The 19,712-nt window shown below is 48.9% G+C and overlaps 1 protein-coding gene across 1 annotated transcript in view; it reads left to right on the top strand.

The window, feature by feature from the left end:
* Positions 1-19,712, top strand: part of PSAP (prosaposin) — a 33,393-nt gene that overhangs the window by 9,286 nt on the left and 4,395 nt on the right. The window contains exons 2-8 of the mRNA XM_061405816.1: positions 8,825-8,958; positions 11,025-11,099; positions 11,659-11,784; positions 12,723-12,926; positions 13,310-13,453; positions 14,571-14,627; positions 18,759-18,890. Coding sequence (XP_061261800.1) covers positions 8,825-8,958; positions 11,025-11,099; positions 11,659-11,784; positions 12,723-12,926; positions 13,310-13,453; positions 14,571-14,627; positions 18,759-18,890 — 872 coding nt within the window. The remainder of the gene's footprint in view (positions 1-8,824; positions 8,959-11,024; positions 11,100-11,658; positions 11,785-12,722; positions 12,927-13,309; positions 13,454-14,570; positions 14,628-18,758; positions 18,891-19,712) is intronic.

Below are 19,712 nucleotides of genomic sequence, written 5' to 3'. Positions count from 1 at the left end.
ATCCACGTGGATGTTAGGCAGTCCTGTCTGGCCCTGTGGCATAATCTTACCTAAGGTGATTTAAGTCCATCTCTGATCATTAACCTAATAGGTTGGCATGTTGGCAGAGCTTTTGCTGATAGTTTATATTGGACTAGAGTGCGCTCGTTTTTTTTTCTTTTTTCTTTTTTTCAGTGTCTTTATTGGAGTATCGTTGATTGACAGTGTTGTGTTAGGACTGGATGCTCTTGAATGAAGGAGATAGGAATTTCTTTCCCCCAAATTAATTATGCCAAGTTGAATCGTTCTCTTACAGTCTTAAGATCACTTTGCCCCTCAGTGTGTGTGACCACACAGGGCCGTGTGCCTGAGCTTTCTTCACGTGGATTAATGTCTTCCTAGAATGATTGGGCTTATGAGGAAAATTTAGAAACATGGCGGCAGCGGGAGAGGAGAAACGGAAGAAAGAACCTTTGTCTTAAGAAACAGTTGATGTACGGCAAAACCAATACAATATTGTAAAGTAAAAAAAAAAATAAGTAATAATAAAAAATAAACTATGTAGAGGAAAAAAAAAAAGAAATAATAGCTTATCTGGGCCAGAGGTAATGGGATGTCAGCCTAGGGAGCTTGAAGGCTTTATTGCCACAGATTTCTTTTGTGATAAGAGGAATATTTGGACCTTACTTCCTCCAGATCAAGGCAGGCTGCCTCTTAGCTAATGCCATTCTGAATGATTAAATGGGCAGTGTTTTTATTCAGCTCTGTGGAATGTTCTCCAAAAGCAAGATCCTGTAAAGAAGAGACAAATGTTCTTTGCCGTCGAAGGTATTTGTGACACCAGCTGTTTCACCGAGTAGTCAGTGTTGACTGCATTGTATTATCTCCTTGCTCTTAGGGAATCTAAGTGCACAAATTCTCCTGAGAAATGTCTGAATGCGGGCGACCCGAGGTAGATGCTGCCCCTCCTGGGGTTCATCTCTCTTGGTTTCCTAGCAACCTGCTTGTTGCCATGGCAGTGCATTACCCAGGCATCAGATCCACTGCCCTGTGGAATGTGTGCTGAGTGTTCTGATTATTGATAACAGGGATGCTGCTTGCATTTTCTGTAACACCCTCCCCCCCCTCTTTTTTTTATAATCTCATTTGAACAGTATTTAGCTTATGTTACCGGAAATATTTAAAAAGAAAAGGTTTTATATGGCTAAAATAATAAGACTGATTGTTGTAACCAATAGGGCATAAAATACACATTCTAGGAATAATTACCCCCTTCATTCTCAGGTTGTTTTCGAAAATCTTTGTCAATTATGTTGTGTACATAGATATTTAAATATCCTTAATGAAGTTAAGCCTTAGTAAAGACTTGTCATTTGGAGACTATTTTGTTGAGTGAGGTAGATGATTAAGCTGCTATTAAAGTTAGCCGCCAGTTGACTGCAGGCAACAGAGACCTAGAATAATGATGGCTTAAATATTATTGAACTGTTCTTATCTATCATAGTAAGTTCAGGAGCCAGGCAGTCTAGGGCTGGTATAGTGTTTCTATTTCCAAAAGAATTCAGAGACCCACATTCTTCTGGGTTAATGTTCAGCATCGGAGAAGGCAGTGGCACCCCACTCCAGTGTTCTTGCCTGGAGAATCCCAGGGATGGGGGAGCCTGGTGGGCTGCCGTCTATGGGGTCACACAGTGTCGGACATGACTGAAGCGACTTAGCAGCAGCAGCAGCAGCAGCAGCAGCAGTAGTGTTCAGCATCCTTGAAGTTTAGCCCCTTTCTCTGTGGCCCATCCTGGCTGCCAGAGTTCCTGCTATCACATTTGTCTTTAAAAGTTCAGTAACCTCTGCTAACATCCACCCCATCAGCCAGAATGTGGTTTCATGGCCAGATCTTGCTAAAAGGGGAACTGGGAAATGTGGCTTTTAATTTTGGCAGCCTTATATGTAGCTAAGAATTTGTAGTTCTGTCCCTTTGAAACGGGTGGAGAATAGATACAGGGAGCAACTTGTGGTCTTTGCCACACTGGGCGATAATTGTTCCCTATGACAGGTTGTAAGATTTAACAGATTTTCCCCTGATTTTAAAGGTAACATGAAAAAAAGGTTAATTTATGCCAAAACATAAAATTAGGATGTGCCCACCTCCCTTTGTCATCCCCCCAGGTTCACCGTTAATAACAAGCTGGTTTGTCATCAGCTGAGCTTCTTAGGTACTAGGCACTGTCAGTGCTGTCTCTGCTTTCTCATTAGTCTTCCCAGAATTCCTGAGAAGAGGGCACTCTTACTTTCCATATTTTGCAGGTATTGTGGCATTAGTGAGTTGTCCGAGGCTTGGCTGTCATAGCAGCAGAGCAGGGGTTTCTTCAGGTCTGTCTACCCCTGATCACCAGGGCAGTGATCATGGTGCCACACTGCTTCCTGCCCTTCCAGAAAAGGAGAGGTTTTGAAAGGGTTTTTAAAAAGGTGGGTTCCAGAAATATTTTGAACAGTGGCAGCTTTCTTGGGATTGGAGGGCAATCGGCCTGTAGCTGCAGTTACATGAATTGCGGAAAGCATTTCGCTGGTGCTCTTACTGGTATCTTGCTGGGCACCTCTTGTTTTCATTCATGCAGGGCTTGTTGTTTAATTCCTAGATACGCAGTGTCTGCTCCTGGACTCATTAACGGTACAGCCTGTGCTTCACTCTCCTGATTTCTGGGTCTTCATTTAGCAACCAGCAACTTCTGAGGTTGTTGGGGTGCAGCTCTCCAGGTCATTGAGGTGCCATTTAATGACCTGATTAAATGTAGAGAAAGCAAATTGAACAGCCTTAATTCAGCTATTTGTGGAATGCTTGTTCTGGGCAGGGTAGTGGACCTGAGAAAGATCTGGTTACTGCTGTGGATAGTAATAATAATGGTGCTCATTGGACTTTCATAGCTTGCCAGCACTGCACTAACTTTGTTTTACAAATAGATTAATTTTTACAAATCCCTTGAAGTAGGTACTCGTAAAAGGCCCATTTTGCATATTGGAAGACTAAAGTTCTGACAAGTCATGTGACTGGAAGTAATAGAGCCATGATCTGAACCTTCACTGATTTCAGAGCCAGTCTGGTAGGGGATAATGTAGATAAATTAAGATTCCGGAGATGGTAAGGAATGATGGTTGAGAGAGTAGTACTCTGGCAGTTGAAAGTGCATAGTTTTGTCATCGTGTTTCTCAAAACAACCTAGTAAAATCCTCACTTAACAGATGAAAAACAAACTCAGAAGGATAATGGTTTGCTTGAGGTCATTTGGACAGGTCTTGCAGGCAGATCTTATTTTCTTTTCAGTAAACCACATTTTAACTTAGACAGGGGATATGTCGCTTTAGAAGCTTCACTCTAAACTTGGAATTTAGTTCCTTCTCACTTAAGAAGTCGTCATGAGAGCACCTGAAACGTACATGGTTATGGTCAGCTCTCCCCGCTCCCCGCTCCCAGGCTTGCTGAGGATTTTTGGTCAGAGTCTGGAGCTGCTGCAAGCAAAGCCCATGGCTGATCGGCTCATGGCAACTGTTCTCAAGACAGTAGAATTCCATTGCAGCCCATCTTTGATGATTTACATGTGGAGTGGTTTAGAACACATCTGCTTATTTTCTTCTAAGCCTGGGGAATAAAAAGGGAATAGAGCACCCACCCCTTTCCTAAGGGAATAACAATTGAAGTCTTTAAAAACAAAACCAAAACCCTGTTCTAATAAAATGGAACTTGCCTGTGGTTTGTAGTGACTCTGAGGCCATTGTTTGTCTGACTTCAGCCCACCAGTGCTTGTCACCGAGGGCTCGAATGCCAGGCCCTTGAACTAAGAAGTATGGTGCTTGCTTCACCCTGAGCAGTGATCCTACTTAGTATGACTGACTTAAGTCAGAAATCTCCAGGGGGTCAGGCAGACATTCTAAGAACTTTCTTCGAGTTCAGCCTGTTGCCTCAGAGAAGGAAGTTGGTATTTGGGGGCAGTGTGGGAAGATCAAAATAGAGATGAAAGCTTTGCTGGGAACATGTTTTGAGAAATAACACCTAAGAAAGTAGTTTAGGGTAATTTCAACATTGTTTATGTGTAAATACTGAATGTCATTTGCCTCGTTATTATGAGAGTGAAGACTTGAAGCCCCTAGAGGTCCCCCCCGCTCACCACTCAGGATCCCTCTTACACAGAATCCGTCACAGGTTGGGCATTTCCTTTGCTTGGTTGCTCCTGCTCTTGGCAAGGTCATCATGTAATGAGCCAACCCACTGCCTTTTTATGTCCTGTGGATGTTAGTGTTTCTTACCTTGAGCTGCGGTCTGCTTCCCTTCACCTCTCCCCACTGCGCTGAGGTCTGAGGTCTGGGGTCTGCCCCCGTGTCCGAGGTGGAAGGTGTCCTTGGCCTGTGATGGTAACTGTGCATGTCCTGGAAACCTTTCGTTTCCCAGCAGAACGTCTCCAGTCTCCCGGGGGCCTCACCTTCCCACCTGTGCGCCCCTCACTGTCCCAGGAAGTAGGCACACACCCGTCCGTGCTCTGCCTGCCTGTGCCCCCGGGTCCTCCCCCACCTCCGTCCTCGTGCTGTTGGCTCTTGCTGCCCTGTTCTCTCTTCCGGCTGCGCAGACTTCAGATTGAAACCTAACCCAGAGGGTTTTGTTTGTCCAGCTGTCCCCTTCTCTCCTTGCTGCCCCGCTCCCTGCTCGGTCTTTCTGGGTGGAGCCTTGCGCTCCATTAGGTGCCCGTCATCCGGATCTCCCGCCTCCCTCTCGCTTCTCCCACATCCCACCTGGAGACACTAGCGTGTGCTGGCACCCAAAGGACCCATCACAAGGGCGGAGTGCCAGCTGGGGCCCTTCCCAGTGGGCCTGAGGTCTGCTGCAGCCCGGCTCCTGAGAAGAGAAAGCCTGGTGCTGTGCCTTTATAAAGAGCACTGCTCCCCACTCCGCGCCCCCTGCATCACCACCACCTCCCGCCACCCCCGACCTGCCATCTCTCCTTAGATAGTCTTTCCGGTGCCACTTCATTTTCAGTTTGGAAGAAGCCGCCCCTGGCAGTTTGGCATCCTCCTTGCTGCTCCCAGGCCGGCACTGCAGTGTCTGTCCCTTCTGCTCTGGGGTCCAGGAGTCTGTCTGTCTTCACCTTGATCTCGCACCCAAGGGCCCTGTGCTTGTCTCAGTGGGGCTGATGATTACATCTTCATCTTAGTTGTTCTCCCACTTCTGTGGAGAAAAACCACGCTTACCGCTAGAGCTGGCTCTGTGCACAGCTGTTGAGAGCCCCTTGAAAGGGGTGTGAGGGTTTTGTGTACAAGAGCATTTTCTGGGGAAAGGATCTGTGTCTGAAACTTGTTCTGACCCACTGTTTGGTTCCAGGAGACCAGCTCCTGGAATAAGCTCCGAACCTCAGCAGGTAGCTCGCTGGCATCACCAGGCTTGTTTGAGCCTCGTTACCAACCTGAGAAAACGCAGTTGTTTCCGGTCATCTTAGGAAATCCCGCCACAGGCCATCTTAATAATATGCACCTTTGTAAATTTGGCTTTAGGTTGGAGGTAAATGGGGATGTCTAGCTGAGAACTGAATTTCTAGGAGCTGGGACTTCATTTTCATTTCTCAGTGCCCATGAAGTCTCTTAGGTGTGGATCAGGTGACCTCCTAGGTCTACCAGATGGGCTACCTTGCATCTTTTATCTCTAATTCTGAGATGCAGGCTTGTTACTACTCAGTAACTGTTGGAATTGGGAAATGACCTTGGGTTCTTGCTAGCTTGACCGATATCAGATAAAAGGGGCTACTTTTTAAATTTAGAATGGCTTGGCCAAAACAAGTAGCAAAGTCTTTAGAGCAGGGGGTTACTGCTTCAGGTTCCTAAGGGAGTAAACAAGTACAAAGCATTCTTGCTGCCTTGGCCTGTGATGGTGCATCCTGTTCCTGAAACCTGATAGATTTCGGTCAGTTCCTAGCTGGGAGAGTTGGGTGAAGGTTGTCCGGGACTGTGTATTTGTAAGGATGGAGAATGGTGGTCGGGCCCTGTGCAGGCAGTGCTGTTCACTGGCCCTGCTTTTGTCTGCTGAGGTCCGTCCTGCTTCTCTGTCCCACTCTGTGTTCCTTTGTGCAGAGACTCGTTTTGCTGGCTCCTGTTGGTAATTTGCGTTCCCTGTGTGGAGATGGAAGCAGGCAGTGTGTTTTCATGGGTACCGTTCAGGAGAACCCCGAGACCAGTGCCTGGGAGGAGCGTGGGAGGTGCTAGTGGTAGCCCCCGGTCTGGGGCTGTCTCTGTGGCCCCCTCACGGCTCAGAGCCCTTACCCTCGTGACTCCGCCCGCTCCGCCCTCCCTGCCTGCAGCTGAGGGCCCAGCCCCGCTCGGCTCTGTTAGGGTTCACTGTCTGGGGAGTGTGGTGCTGTTGTGAACCTGGCACGTGTCTTCCCACAGAGACCAAACCAGACCAACAGCTTTTGGCACGCGGCCAGTTCTGTTGAGCTCATGAACTGGCTGTGGGTTGTGATGTTTTTGCTCCGAAAGGTCAGAGAGGGCTGTAATCTGGGCAGCAGGTTGGGAATTTGTTTGTTGGTGTCTGAAGGGGCGCACGTCATCTGACTTGAGCTTTCTGGTAATGTGCGACTCCCATCTTTGCATGAATAGTTTGTGGAACTATAACTAGGCTTGAATGCTAGTAAAGTGTTACAGCAATGGCATTTCCTTCCTTACGGAGGTAGAGCGCCTGCCACCCTCATTGTGTGTAGCCCATGGTGGGAGGGTGGGTGTGAGAGAGAGAGGTGTCTGTAGAATTTGCCATGTCCTCTCGGTTTACTGGGTGAAGCAGCATGATGCCTGAGGTGCTAAATCTGTTTGTTTCACGGCTCTGGGGTTTTCTTCCCAGACCCCCACCAAATGTTTTCTGTTTGCAATAGAAGTTCAGCCCTGTCATGATATATGCTGGAATTTGACCCCTGGGCGATCGTCCATCTACGTGCAGCCTGATATAACCTGTAGTTTCCTAGTGAGGTGTGAATGTGAGAGTTTTCTTGCTGTTTTTCAGTTACAGAATTAAGGAATACCATAGCAATGGCACCCCACTCCAGTACTCTTGCCTGGAAAATCCCATGGACGGAGGAGCCTGGTGGGCTGCAGTCCATGGGGTCACTAGGAGTCGGACACGACTGAGCGACTTCACTTTCACTTTTCACTTTCATGCATTGGAGAAGGAAACGGCAACCCACTCCAGTGTTCTTGCCTGGAGAATCCCAGGGACGGGGGAGCCTGGTGGGCTGCCGTCTATGGGGTCGCACAGAGTCGGACACGACTGAGGTGACTTAGCAGCAGCAGCATAGACCTGTTTTAAGAAACACACAAGCGCTCTCAGGCAGTTTATAAAGTATTGTTTAAAAATTACACACACACAACATGCCATTGGGAATTAAATAATTTAGCCAACCACATTGTTTTATTTTCTGATTTTTGTAAAACCCCAATTTCGTATTCTTTTTGAGTTTTTTTGGTTTGACATACGTCATCTTTATAAGTATACTTAGCAGCTACATATTTTGGTGAGAATATCACTAGTTTCCCCCGATTTTTTGACCATTTGGCTTACATCTACCTTTTTTTAATATCGTAAATTTTACTTAATATATATACTTATGTGTGTCGATTTTACCTGTTAAATTACTGTATTTCCCGACAGTGTTTTATTAGAAGTGGACTTTTGAAGAGGAATTTTTCTCTCCAGTTCTTAAAATACATGAATACATTTTGAGAAATGCTTACCAGTCACACTGCTGTCAGCCTTATAATAATGCACTTTTACCACAAATTTGTCACTGTATTGTGAGAAGGTTTTTGTCTCCCCTTGGCTGTTTAGACATATGGTGCCTTCTCACTTTAACCTGCATTTCTTTGGTGCCAGGTGACTGTCTTTTTATTTTTTGCTAATCCCATTTCTGTGGCTGTGATGTCCATGTGAGTACTTGCCTTGTTACACCATAGATGAAACTCCACGCGTGCAACTGGTTTCAAGTGGGCACACATATACTTTGTGATATCTCAGTGGCTGTGTAGTCTTGTTTTTTGCTGGTTGGTTTGTTTATATGCAGAAACTCACCCAATTGATTTATAAAGGGTCTTGTCTACTACAACAACATTCAGTTCATTCGGTTAATCGTGTCTGACTCTCTGCGACCCTATGGGCTGCAGCACGCCAGGCTTCCCTGTCCATCACCAACTCCTGGAGCTTGCTCAAACTCATGTCCATTGAATCAGTGACGCCATCCAACCATCTCATCCTCGGTCGTCCCCTTCTCCTGCCTTCAATCTTTCCCAGCATCAGAGTCTTGTCCAATGAGTCAGTTCTTCGCATCAGGTGGCCAAAAATATCAGCATCAGTCCTTCCAATGAATATTCAGGACTAATTTCCTTTAGGATTTACTGAGAATGCAAGAGCCATTGTTTTTTAGGCTATGAATCTTGGTGGTCTCATTCCAGTTTTTTAAGCTTTGGCTAGTTTTCATTCTGTAGAAGTTTGAATCTTGTTTTTAAACCTGCCAGTCTTTTATTTTTTGATTTCTTTCTTTACTTCGTGGAAGTTTATACTGATTAAAATGACTGGTCTATTGCCTGATACTGTTCTAAAAATAGTGGTAGAGGAAAACCGTTACTGAACCAGTGAACCAGATGGGTAGTCCCTCCCCACTCGGGACACAGGAGGCAGTGCAGCTCCTCGGCTGTGTGACTCGAGTCTCCCGTAGCTGGGCAGGGGCGGCCGAGTGTTCCCACAGAACGCCAGGGCCCTATCCCGGGGCAGCGAGGGAGGCGGGCCTCGTGGGAGCGGGCCATGTGCTCACGCTGGTTCTGCTTGCAGCTCTCGCCAGCCCCGTCCTGGGCCTGAGGGAATGTACCAGAGGCTCGGCCGTGTGGTGCCAGAATGTGAAGACGGCGGCCGACTGCGGGGCCGTGCAGCACTGCCTGCAGACCGTCTGGAGCAAGCCGACTGTGGTGAGTGTCATCTGGAACGGCTGCCCGCAGTGCAGCACTCTCTCCTGCCTCCTCTTGTTTGCTCCTCCCCATGACCCTGGGGAGGCAGGACGTGTTTGTCGGGGGTGCTGGGCGGGGTTCCCACAGGGAGTGATGGAGGGCTGGCGTGGGGAGGCCCCCCTCCGCCAGTCACTCATGTCTTCATGCGCAGACGGGCAGGAGGCCTCCGCATGTGCCCCGCTCTGTGCTCTCTGCCCCAGATAAGGTGTGGCTGCCATTCCCGGGGCTGCACCCATGGGTACAGCTCTGCCCTTGTCACTCATCAAAGTAGATGCTAAGCTTTTGAAAATCTTTTCCCCCTCTTTTGCTATTTTCTCTCTCTGCCTCTCAAACAGGCACATCATTGATTCAGACCCTAGAGCTTGGTAGCTGTCGAAATTTTATTTCCAGTTACAGCCAACCTGGAAAAGATGCCACTGATTTTTCATCTGAGCAGTGATAAATATATAGCACATTAATGTGGGAAAACTCTTGAGATGACAGACCTCAAGTGCGCACTGCACGCAGTCTGAACCTTCTCAGGAGACGCCCAGGCTCTGCTGCTGAGTCAGCCGACTCTGGGAAGTGCTTCCACCCATGGTACAAGCCAGCTTTGACTGTGTGGAGCCTGAAGTCTTAACACTTGTCTGTGGCTCCTAGTACTTCACTAAGAGAAGAAGAGTTAATTAAATAACACTGCTCTTTAAGTTTCTGAATTCACTCTTGACCTGCCATCTGTGGCCAGAATTTCAGATTTTGTTTCTCATTTGCTTCTGGTCTTGTTTTTAATACTGCTTCCTCTTTTGAAGTTTAGTGTGTCATGAGGGGAGCTTTTTAGATCTCTCTCTCTCGACAGGGCAGTCTTAATGGACATTTGAACCTCACGGGCACTCATTCAGGATGGCCGAGTGGCCCCATGCATGGGATTAGCCTGATTAGGTCCGAAGGTTCAAGGCAGTTTCTCTAAATGCAGCTGAATTCACAGGTGTTCCTTTATCTCACCTGTGTCAGTTGAGATGCGTCAGTTCCTTCTTCATGGGTCGAGAATCAGTTGACGTACAGAAGGGAACACCCCACAAGCTTTGAGGACTGGCTAGACTTTGCATGGTCCTGGGTCACGGAGGGGTGCCAGGTTTTCCGTCTCTGAGCTCTGCAGTGGTGACGTGTGGCCCCCACTGGCGTGCAGCATAGCCCAGGAGGTGGAAAGCAGATGAAGGGCTGGCAGTGGCATCAGTGTGAGTGTGCAGAGGGTCTGGCTGGGCCTGTTTCCCTGCCTTCCCCTCCTTTCTCTGCACCACAGTACCAATTTTCTCTGATTTTTGCTACTCTGATTTCCAGTTGGTTTTTAAAAATAGTTATTTACTTAGGCTTCCCTTGTGGTTCAGCTGGTAAAAGAATCTGCCTGCAGTGCAGGAGACTGGGTTCGATCCCTGGGTTGGGAAGATCCACTGGAGAAGGGAAAGGCTAACCACTGCAGTATTCTGGCCTGAAGAATTCCAGGGGCTGTATAGTCCATGCAGTCACAAAGCGTCGGATATGACAGAGTGACTTTCACGTCACTTAGCCAGGTCTTGGTTGCAGCAAGCAGGATCTTCAGTGGACGTGAGCAAATTCTTGGTTGTGGTATGTGGGATGTGGTGCCCTGACCAGGGGTCAAGCCCAGGCCCCCCTGCATTGGGAGCATGGAGTCTTAGCCACTGGACCACCGTGGAAGTCCCTCCAGCTGATAGATTTCGAGCCTCAGTTTCCTCACAGGTGTGCTGTGAGCAGGTATATGAAGTGTGGCTGGCGCCAGGTGCACTGAGCGCGGCGCCGAGGGGTGGGGGGCACTCTGTGCCTTCCATAGGAGCGCGGAGTAGTGATCGGCACACCTGATCCTCCCCTGTGGTGTCCGTGCTTCTCACCTGGGTTGGGGACTGGCCTGTGCCGTGTGTCAGAGGTGGCCCTGGCTGGATGGAGTGAGAAAGAAGGCCGCGGTGATCTTCAGCCACGTGCAGTGTGAGTTTTGTCTTACAAATACAGACCTCTCTTGTGTTCTTTCCTCTTAGAAATCTCTTCCCTGCGACATATGCAAAGATGTCATCACTGCAGCTGGTAACCTGTTGAAGGACAACGCCACCGAGGTGGGCCGCCACAGTGTGTGTGGCCGTGTGTGAGTGGCGGCTGTGTGGCTGTGCATCGGTTCCTCACAGAGCTGTGATTCTGGGGTCCAACTGGGAATGGGCCAGGCCCAGGTGGGAAATAACTGTCCCATGGGCCACAGACTGTTTCTGTCACATGATCCCCCCACCCCCGTCCTTTAGAAACGTAAGAACCTTTCTCAGCCGCCGGCTGTACAAAAACAAGCTGTGGGCACTAGTTTGCTGACTCCTGAGCTCAGCATTAAATGCCCTTGGTTGACAGGGAGTTTGTATCACATGCTGTTAACCTTTAGGTTCATTTTTTGGCGATTTCTGCTCAGAGTTCCCTGTGCCTGTTAGACTGCAGGTCCGAGCATCTCTGTTTTGAATAGTGCTCGCGTCTGCTTTCTGCCTCATTGGTCTAACAGAGCCATGGCTCCTCACTAGCCCTCTCCCATGTCCTTTTCCCTGAGGGCCGCTGGAGCTGGAGGGCCTCTTGCATTCTGTCCATTGGCGGAGAAGAGGTCCATTCTGGTCTGACTCTTGCCTCTGTCCTTTCTAGCAAGAGATCCTCATGTACTTGGAGAGGACCTGTGACTGGCTCCCTAAGCCGAACATGTCTGCCTCCTGCAAGGAGATCGTCGACTCATACCTCCCAGTCATCCTGGACATGATTAAAGGACAGATGGTATGTGATGGAGAAGAGCCTCTTTTTTTAGGGCACCTCTGAAGCCAGGGGAGGTTCCAGATCAGGTTACAGTGACCACGATGGAGAGTTCATTGGTAGATTAGGATTTTGTCAACAGATCTTTTCTACAGTTTTAATATCCAGAATGGCTTTGGCACAGCAGGCCACTCAGCTTGTAATGGTCAAGGGTTGGGGAGGGCATAGGAAATACGGGAAGTCATAGAATTATTGAGGGAATGTAAACTGGTGTAACAGTTATAGGTGTTGGTTTGATAACTCATGTCAGCCATAAGGATGCTTGACTTTCATTTAGTAAGTATCTGTTATGCATAAACCGCATGTCATAGGTTGGGTTTTCAGCAAGGAACAAGGAGCCAAGTTCGTGAATTTGGAAGAACTCTAAAAACCTCTAGTGGGGCGGGGGTGTCCTGGGCGGGGACCACAGTTTTGGTGTGGAAAGCAGGGCTCACCACAAGACCTCAGGCCATGTTCCAGCATTGCCGGTGCAGTGGGGAGTCCTGGGAGGGGTTCACGGGAGAAGCGACAGGATCCTTGTTCAGAGGGGTTGATCTGGGTCCCACCAATGGGGAGCTCCGAGAGGGGAAGCTGGCGGGACGGTCAGGTATGAGATGTGAGGCGGGTGGGGGAGGCGGAGAGCCGCACGTTGTCTTAGAGGATAAATGGACTAGACCTGCTGGTGGACGGGGCTGCAGGCAAGGGGAGAGTTAGTCGTGCCTTCCAGGTTTGTGGCCCGTGCCTCTGGGAGGACGGTGGTAGCACCATTTGTTAAAATGGAGCTGCGGAGGGTTGAGTGGTTCAGTTTGAGGTGCCTGTGAGCTGGGCATGGGCACGTGAGTCAAGCAGGGAGAATTCTGAGGCACCAGGTGGCCTGTTTGCTTCTGGGGCAAGGGTTTCCATTTGGGCCTCTTTCCCCCCAGAGCCATCCCGGGGAGGTGTGCTCCGCTCTCAACCTGTGTGAGTCTCTTCAGAAGCACCTGGCGGAGCTGAATCACCAGAAACAACTCGAGTCCAATCAGATCCCGGAGCTGGATATGGCTGAGGTGGTGGCTCCCTTCATGGCCAACATCCCCTTCCTCCTGTACCCTCAGGACGGCTCCCACAGCAAGCCCCAGCCCAAGAAGGTGAGGCGCTGGGCCAGGCTGCTCAGGGCCCTGTTTGGGGTTGGGGTGGAACCAGAGCTGAGACACAGAAGGGGCAATGTGTACAGTTCTGAACCCGGGGCCTCATTCCTTCACCTGACTCCACAGTTACCCCAGCCACCCTTCAAATGGTTGAGCCACGGAGATTCTGAAGAACTGGGATGTTTAACTTGCCCCCTTTCCTGTTAAGTTTCACTGTGATAAATGCCTGCATGGTTTTAAACTTCAGTCACTTTAGAGCCTATAAAAGCACGTTAGGAACTGTTTAGGGACTCACTTCTAGTGCTATAGTATGAGCATGTAGGAGTCTGAATACCCTGAGCTGTTGAAGGAGGGTGTAGAGCCTAACCACCCCGTCTGTCTAGGCTAATGGGAGCGTCTGCCAGGACTGCATTCAGCTGGTAACCGACGTCCAGGAAGCTCTGAGGACCAACTCCACCTTCGTCGAGGCCCTGGTGGATCATGCGAAGGAGGAGTGCGACCGCCTGGGGCCTGGCATGTCCGACATGGTGAGCCTTGCCTCCTGCATCGCAGGGTGCTCTGGGCCAGGGAGCTGGGCTCTGGAGATGGGAGTGGGACAGCCAAGAAAGCTCACTTCTGGGGTACCACTTCAGGTTCCACCTAAGGGCCCTGAGGAAGAGATCGTTCTTCTTTTCTCTCAGTTGCCACGTGTGTGAGGAACAAGAATAGAACCACGTAGAACCCTGGTTTGAAAGGTCGGGCTGTCGTATGTTCATAACTGTGCTGTCCCTGCCACCCGCAGGGCGGTTCCCTGGGGGAAGCTCAGGCCCCTGGATGGCAGGAGGCTCGCCCAGCACCCCTTCTTTAACTCTGGAGGATGTTGGTCCTGTGGACTCAGAAATGCTGTTAGCTCCACGAAGGTTTAATTTCTTGGACCCTGTTGACATTAACCACACTCATGAGATTGACGTCTAAAACCAAATGCTGTTTAATGCCCGACAACTTGGAAGCTAAACCTCTGTTAGACCTGGACTCCCGGGTCTGGGTTCTAGAGCCACCTTTCCAGGTGGAGCTCTGGAAGCTAAGGGTCCCTTTCTGTCCACGTAAACCTGGGACACTCTTAGCCTCATTGAAGAGTCTTTCTATGTTTGCTATGTCAGTTGGCTTCCCCAGACTAACCTCTCTGAGGGCTGTTACATCACCCTCCGTTTTCTTGCTTATAAACACTTCACAGTCATGACCAGAGGGTCTGCAAGAAATACCTAGATATTTATGAAAATCATTATAACTTAACTGGATTATACTAGATTTAAACTTTATAATCCTGTCTAAGAACATGTTAAATGAATTTGGGAAGTAATCTCAAATTGATCAGTGTATCTTACAGTTACCCTAAATTGCCCCTGAGTAGTTGCTGTGTGACCTTGGGGAAAGCAAGGGCCATAAAAGGAGATTGGAGGACCTCATCTCTAAGGGCCTTTGGAAAACATTTTCAAAACACTTTGCCATTTTTTGTCTTATTGAGGCTGCCCAGAATAGACATTGATAGGATTCTGCTCTTGGAAACCTGCCTTGATATTTGCATATTGACACTGTTGGAAAGGCTGGCGTGTTGGTATATTATTGTAGCAGTGTTTTACTAAAAGTGTGTTTCTGTCTCTCCAGTGCAAGAACTACATCAACCAGTATTCGGAAGTTGCTATCCAAATGGTGATGCATATGGTAGGTAGCATTTCTCTTTGTCTCAGGCTGTGATTTCTAGGATTTTGAAAGTTGTACAGTTTATTTTCCCTTTTTTACCTTTGAGTACTGAATTAAACCAAAAGGAGCCCTCTTTGACCACCTACAGTTTAGTACCGCCCCTCGCGTTCCCCGGGCCGGGGAAGGGCGGGAGCAGCCTGACCTCGGGACTGCCGTGGTGGCTTCCTGGCTGCCTGTTTGCCTCTGTGTCTGTGAGCCGGCCATCAGATTTCCGGTATCTGGCCTCATTCTGGGACCCGTGGGAAAAGCTGCTCTGTAGCTCGGCCAGGCCTGAGGATTGCTCTGTTGTAGCCTGAGTTCTGAGCGAGGAGAATCCGCCTCCCACGGTTGGTCCTCGCTCTGTAGCAGTGTCGGCTGCGGCTGCTGCTTGAGCCCGTAACCGCTGCCCTTGCTTCTGATACATCCAGGTGGTTGGGGGTGGTCCTCCACTATTAGAGGCAGAAAACATCCATCGCGTGGAGGGAAGCCAGCTAGCTCCATACAGGGAACGGTACAGAGCAGGGTGGTCTGAAGGCATCCTCACACAGGGAAGATGCCCTGGCCTCGTAGGATCTATCTGATCCGCAGCGGGTGAGGGGTGGGTTGTATTTAATACTGCTTTCTCTCTGTCATGCTGACTTCCTAACTGCGTTGAGATTGGCCTACAGTTCTTAAGTTTGTTCTCTAACCAGGGATCAGAAAGCCATGGCCTGGTAGTTTTATTGGAGTATAGTGATACCCATATTTGCACTGTAATAGTAGGATTGAGCAGTTAAGACCTTAGGGCTGTAACGCCTAAGTGAGTTACTCTCTGGCCCTGATCTGACCACTCAGGGGTTCCATCAGGCATAATAGAATTTTTGTGGAAATATTACTCACACCCTGCCTTGTTCTAAAAATAGTTTAAAGGCAAAGGGCTTTTGCATACAAAGACATGCTGCTAAAGCAGGAAAAAATAAGCCTTTGATGTGGCATGGTCTAGTTAAGTGCTTCGTCACAGCTAACAAAATATTTTTATTATTTTTAAAAATCATGCTGTATAGACATATTTGGAAATAGGGATAATTACCCGTATTTTTGCATTTTTTCTAAACTCGTCTTGGTCATTAAATATACTGCATGTACAATTGCTAAATGGCTGCATAATATTTCCACTGTACAGATAAAATTCCTTATGGCTGGTGTTGAGGTTGTTTTCAGGTTTGCTCTTAGGATAAACCGTATGATGAACATCCGTAGAGCCAAAGAGATAGACATGCACATCCCTGTTTTTTCCCCTCAAGATAGGTGAATGGTAAGTAAGACTGGATTGCTGAGTAAAGGGCAAGGCTTTGGCGCGCGGGCTTGCCTCGAAGACGCCACAGGTTTAGTTTCGGACCACTGCAGTACAGCGAATCAGATCAGGATAAAGTGAGTCAAACGGATATTTTGGCTTTCAAAAAAATTTCATTTGAAATTTCATATGAAAGTTACGTTTGTACCACACTCTGTGAAATATGCAGTAGCATTAGGTTTAAAGAAACAATGTATATACCTTAAATAAAAATACTTTATTGCTAAAAAATACCACCACGGAAGCCTTTAATAGTAGTAACATTAGAGATTATTGATCACACAGATCACCTTAACTAGTAAGATAAAAAATTTGAAGTACTGCAAGAATTACCAAAATATGACACAGAGACATGCAGTGAGCAGATGTAACAGAGGGGGTCAGTAGACTTGCTTGAAGCAAGGTTGCCCCAAACCTTCAGTTTGTGTAACCTGTGACGCTCACCAAACTGAGGCATGCCTGCATTGTCAGACCAGCCTTCCAGGCTGGCATTTGGCCACCTGGGGGCAGTCTGCCCTGAGACCTGGGCCAGGGCTCCATGGCCTCTCTGGGTGTATTTGATGTTCTAAGACGGTGCTCTGATTTGAGCAGCCCCGTGTCTTGTTCCCGGCTGCTCATCACCAGCCTGAGGCGAGAGCCTTGCAGGCGAGGTGGGCTTGGCTTCTGAGCTAGGAGAGCCCTTCATAACTGGTGCTTTCCGGGGACTTGCTGCTCAGGGTTCCGATTCGTTGTCAGGGACAAGGGGACGGTGCACAGACAGGCTGGACAGTGTGGTCTGACCCTTGAAGGGAGAGCAGCTTTCAGGCCCCCATGTGCAGGCAGTAGTAGGCTCAAGGAAGGTTGTTGATAGATGCCTGAAAGGGCATTTCCCCTAAACTTCCGGTGACAGACGTTTTTACACGTAGTTAACTGCTCGATTGTTGTTGTTTTAATTTTTTCTTAACTGTTGTGTCCTTTCCTTTCTTTTATTTTCATCTCCAATTTCCTGTTTTTTTTTTTTTTTGTTCAACAGCAGGATCAGGTATGTGATGGGGATTTGCTTGTAGTAGTGGTTTGCTGCTGCTTGTAGTTATTTTGCTCATCTTTTTTTGTATCAGCTCTGACAGATACAAGGAATGATTGTGACGGGAGGCTCCCTCTCTCTGTTAACGAATCGGCTGGCAGGGGGAGAGTCTACATCTCTCCTGTGTGATTCAGCACTGGAGGGGTCAGGGGTTTCGTTTCCCCTGCAGGGGGCCCCGAAAATGAAGCCTGCAGAGCCTTATGCTCTGGTCAGATGGGGGAGTGGCCGGCCACGCGCAGGCCACCAGTGGGTGGGGAACCGTGGGTGGCCTCTGGCCACTGCTTTCTGCAGTGCAGGCCTGAGTCCAGGGGGACGCCTTGTTTCTGTCAGGCCTCGGGAGAGCATTGCATGTCACAGTCATGTTTCTCATCAGCCCGGAAATGCTTCTGCTGCATGAGTGAGTCATTTGCAAATAGCGAGCAGACTGTTCCCCTGTCTGTTGGATCCAGAGAATTGGAAACAATCTCTTGATTATAGCTTCTCCTCCTCCGGGTGATGGGGTCCTTTGGGTTCTGGAGCCACATGAGACAGCTCGAGAGCAAGGCCATTGGTGGCAAAACCTCGGGACTGAGCCCCCCGACTGGACTTACTGAACCAGTGCCCTTTCAGGGTTGTACTGAGCACTGCCCTCCTCTAGTTCTAGAATTCAAGATTTTCAAAGGTATTATGAAGTCTAATAGGAGAACACCTTGGTTGAAATATCTGAATTTTCACATAGGCGTCCTCGAGGAGTTAGTATAGCAAAACTGGTCAGAGACAAAGCATCCATACCTCCTGATCTTGGTCTTTTTTCTAAAAAGCTTGCTCTGTCTCCAACCCTTCTCTGATTTTTTTTCCCCATTCTTAAAGCCTGTCAGAGATAGGATACCATGAGCCATGGCAGTGGGCTCGCTCTCTCCCATTAATAGGGCTTGTTTCTACAATCCTCTTCTCGCTGCTTTATGGTTTGGTGGTGGGAGGCAGATGCCATCGGGCCAGAGCAAGCTGCTGAGCACGTTTGTTTACAAAGTATACCCAGCATGTATACTTCACTTGCTCTTGGCCACCTTCATAGTGAAATGGTTAAGGTGTTGTCCAGACTCTAGTTCTCTGTGGTTTGGTGTCTGGAGGGGAAGGGGATCAATCTGTGGATCTTCTGACTTGAACAGCTTCATCACTTGGGGAGACTGGGCTTTGGTGTGTGCTGTGTGTGTGCCATTATGAACACAGGCTGTGATTTTATAAAAAGTCAGTGTTTCCCCGTAATGCATCATTTTTAATGGTCCTGCCACCGAAAGATCCGGTATGGTTTTATTTGTAACACCTGGGGCTTAGTTAGGTCATGGGCATGCTTGGTTCTTCCTCCAGAAAGAACATATAGCTTACTTCCTCCTGAGAGCAAGCCAGCTTAACAGGAAAACAGGTTCTAGAACAGGCCAGGTGGCCTTGGAGAGGATTCGCTTGCCGGTGAAAGGTGCCAGGGGTCGTGCTTCTCTGGGTGCTCCCTGGCTGGAGCGACCTTGGTTGCTGATCTCCCTTCAAAGCTTTGCATGGCCTCCTCGGTACATGTGTATTTGCACAAGCCCCTTAGATTTAACATGAGTCTTCGCCTGACCAAGCTTTGACACTGGGTCTAGGATGTTCCTCCGGCACCGTGACCTTTGTGTGTAGAGCGTGGGATGGTGTGTGGGGGGAATGCGTGCCTGCTTCTTAACAGCTGCTTCTGTGCTCTTTTCAGCAACCCAAGGAGATCTGTGTGCTGGCCGGCTTCTGTGACGAGGTGAAGGAGGTGCCCATGAAGACCCTGGTGCCTGCTGAGGTGGTCTCAGAGAATGTCATCCCCGCCCTGGAGCTGGTGGAGCCCATCAAGGTAGCCGGTGCCACTGGTTTATGATGGCCCGCCCTGCACAGCACACACGCCTGTGGCTCCCTGCTCGGTTTCTAAGGTTACTTGAGTTGGGGACCATTAGTTTACAGCATTCCCCTAAACTAAGCAGCACCCTCGTTGTCATATGTTTCTTTCCCGAGTTACGTTCCCTAGTGCTCATGGGATCAAGTCTGCGTTTTTAACACACCTTTCAAGGCCACTTTCCAGTGCCTGGCTCCAGCCAGATCTTCCTGATGCGCTTTCTGTGGCCGCTCCCGCATCCTTCGTCACACTGTAGCCAGGGTCCCAGCTCGATGTTCCCAGAACACTCCCAGGGTTTGTGCAGGAGCGCCTCTGGGTGCTGCTGCTTGTGTTGTGTTGTTTCCTGAGCACCCTCCACTTGGTAAAGATCTCCTTCCTTCGATAATTGACTTCTGTTCAGTGTTCTTGCCTGGAGAATCCCAGGGACGGGGGAGCCTGGTGGGCTGCCGTCTCTGGGGTCGCAGAGTCGGACACGACTGAAGCGACTTAGCAGCAGCAGCAGCACTTCTTATGGGTGACTTCTTATGGGTGAGGTAGTGTTCTAGAGATTGAGGCCTACAGTAGTTCGTCAGCAGTGAACAGAACCACCCTTGTGTTCAAGGAGCACCCAGGCGTGCGGTGTCTCACCACCTGGCACGCATGTGCACTTCTTGTTCTGGAACTTTCCATGTTAGTGTTGCTTGACCTTTAGTGGTCTTGTTTCTTCCTGCAAGCTTCTCAGCATATGCCCTGTGTGGACCACGCATGGGTTAGGTGTCTGACTGCCCTTCCCGCTCCTGCCCA

This window comes from Bos javanicus, chromosome 28 (assembly GCF_032452875.1).
Source record: "Bos javanicus breed banteng chromosome 28, ARS-OSU_banteng_1.0, whole genome shotgun sequence".
NCBI classification, from domain to species: Eukaryota; Metazoa; Chordata; class Mammalia; order Artiodactyla; family Bovidae; genus Bos; species Bos javanicus.
This window is presented reverse-complemented; position numbering and strand designations above follow the sequence as displayed.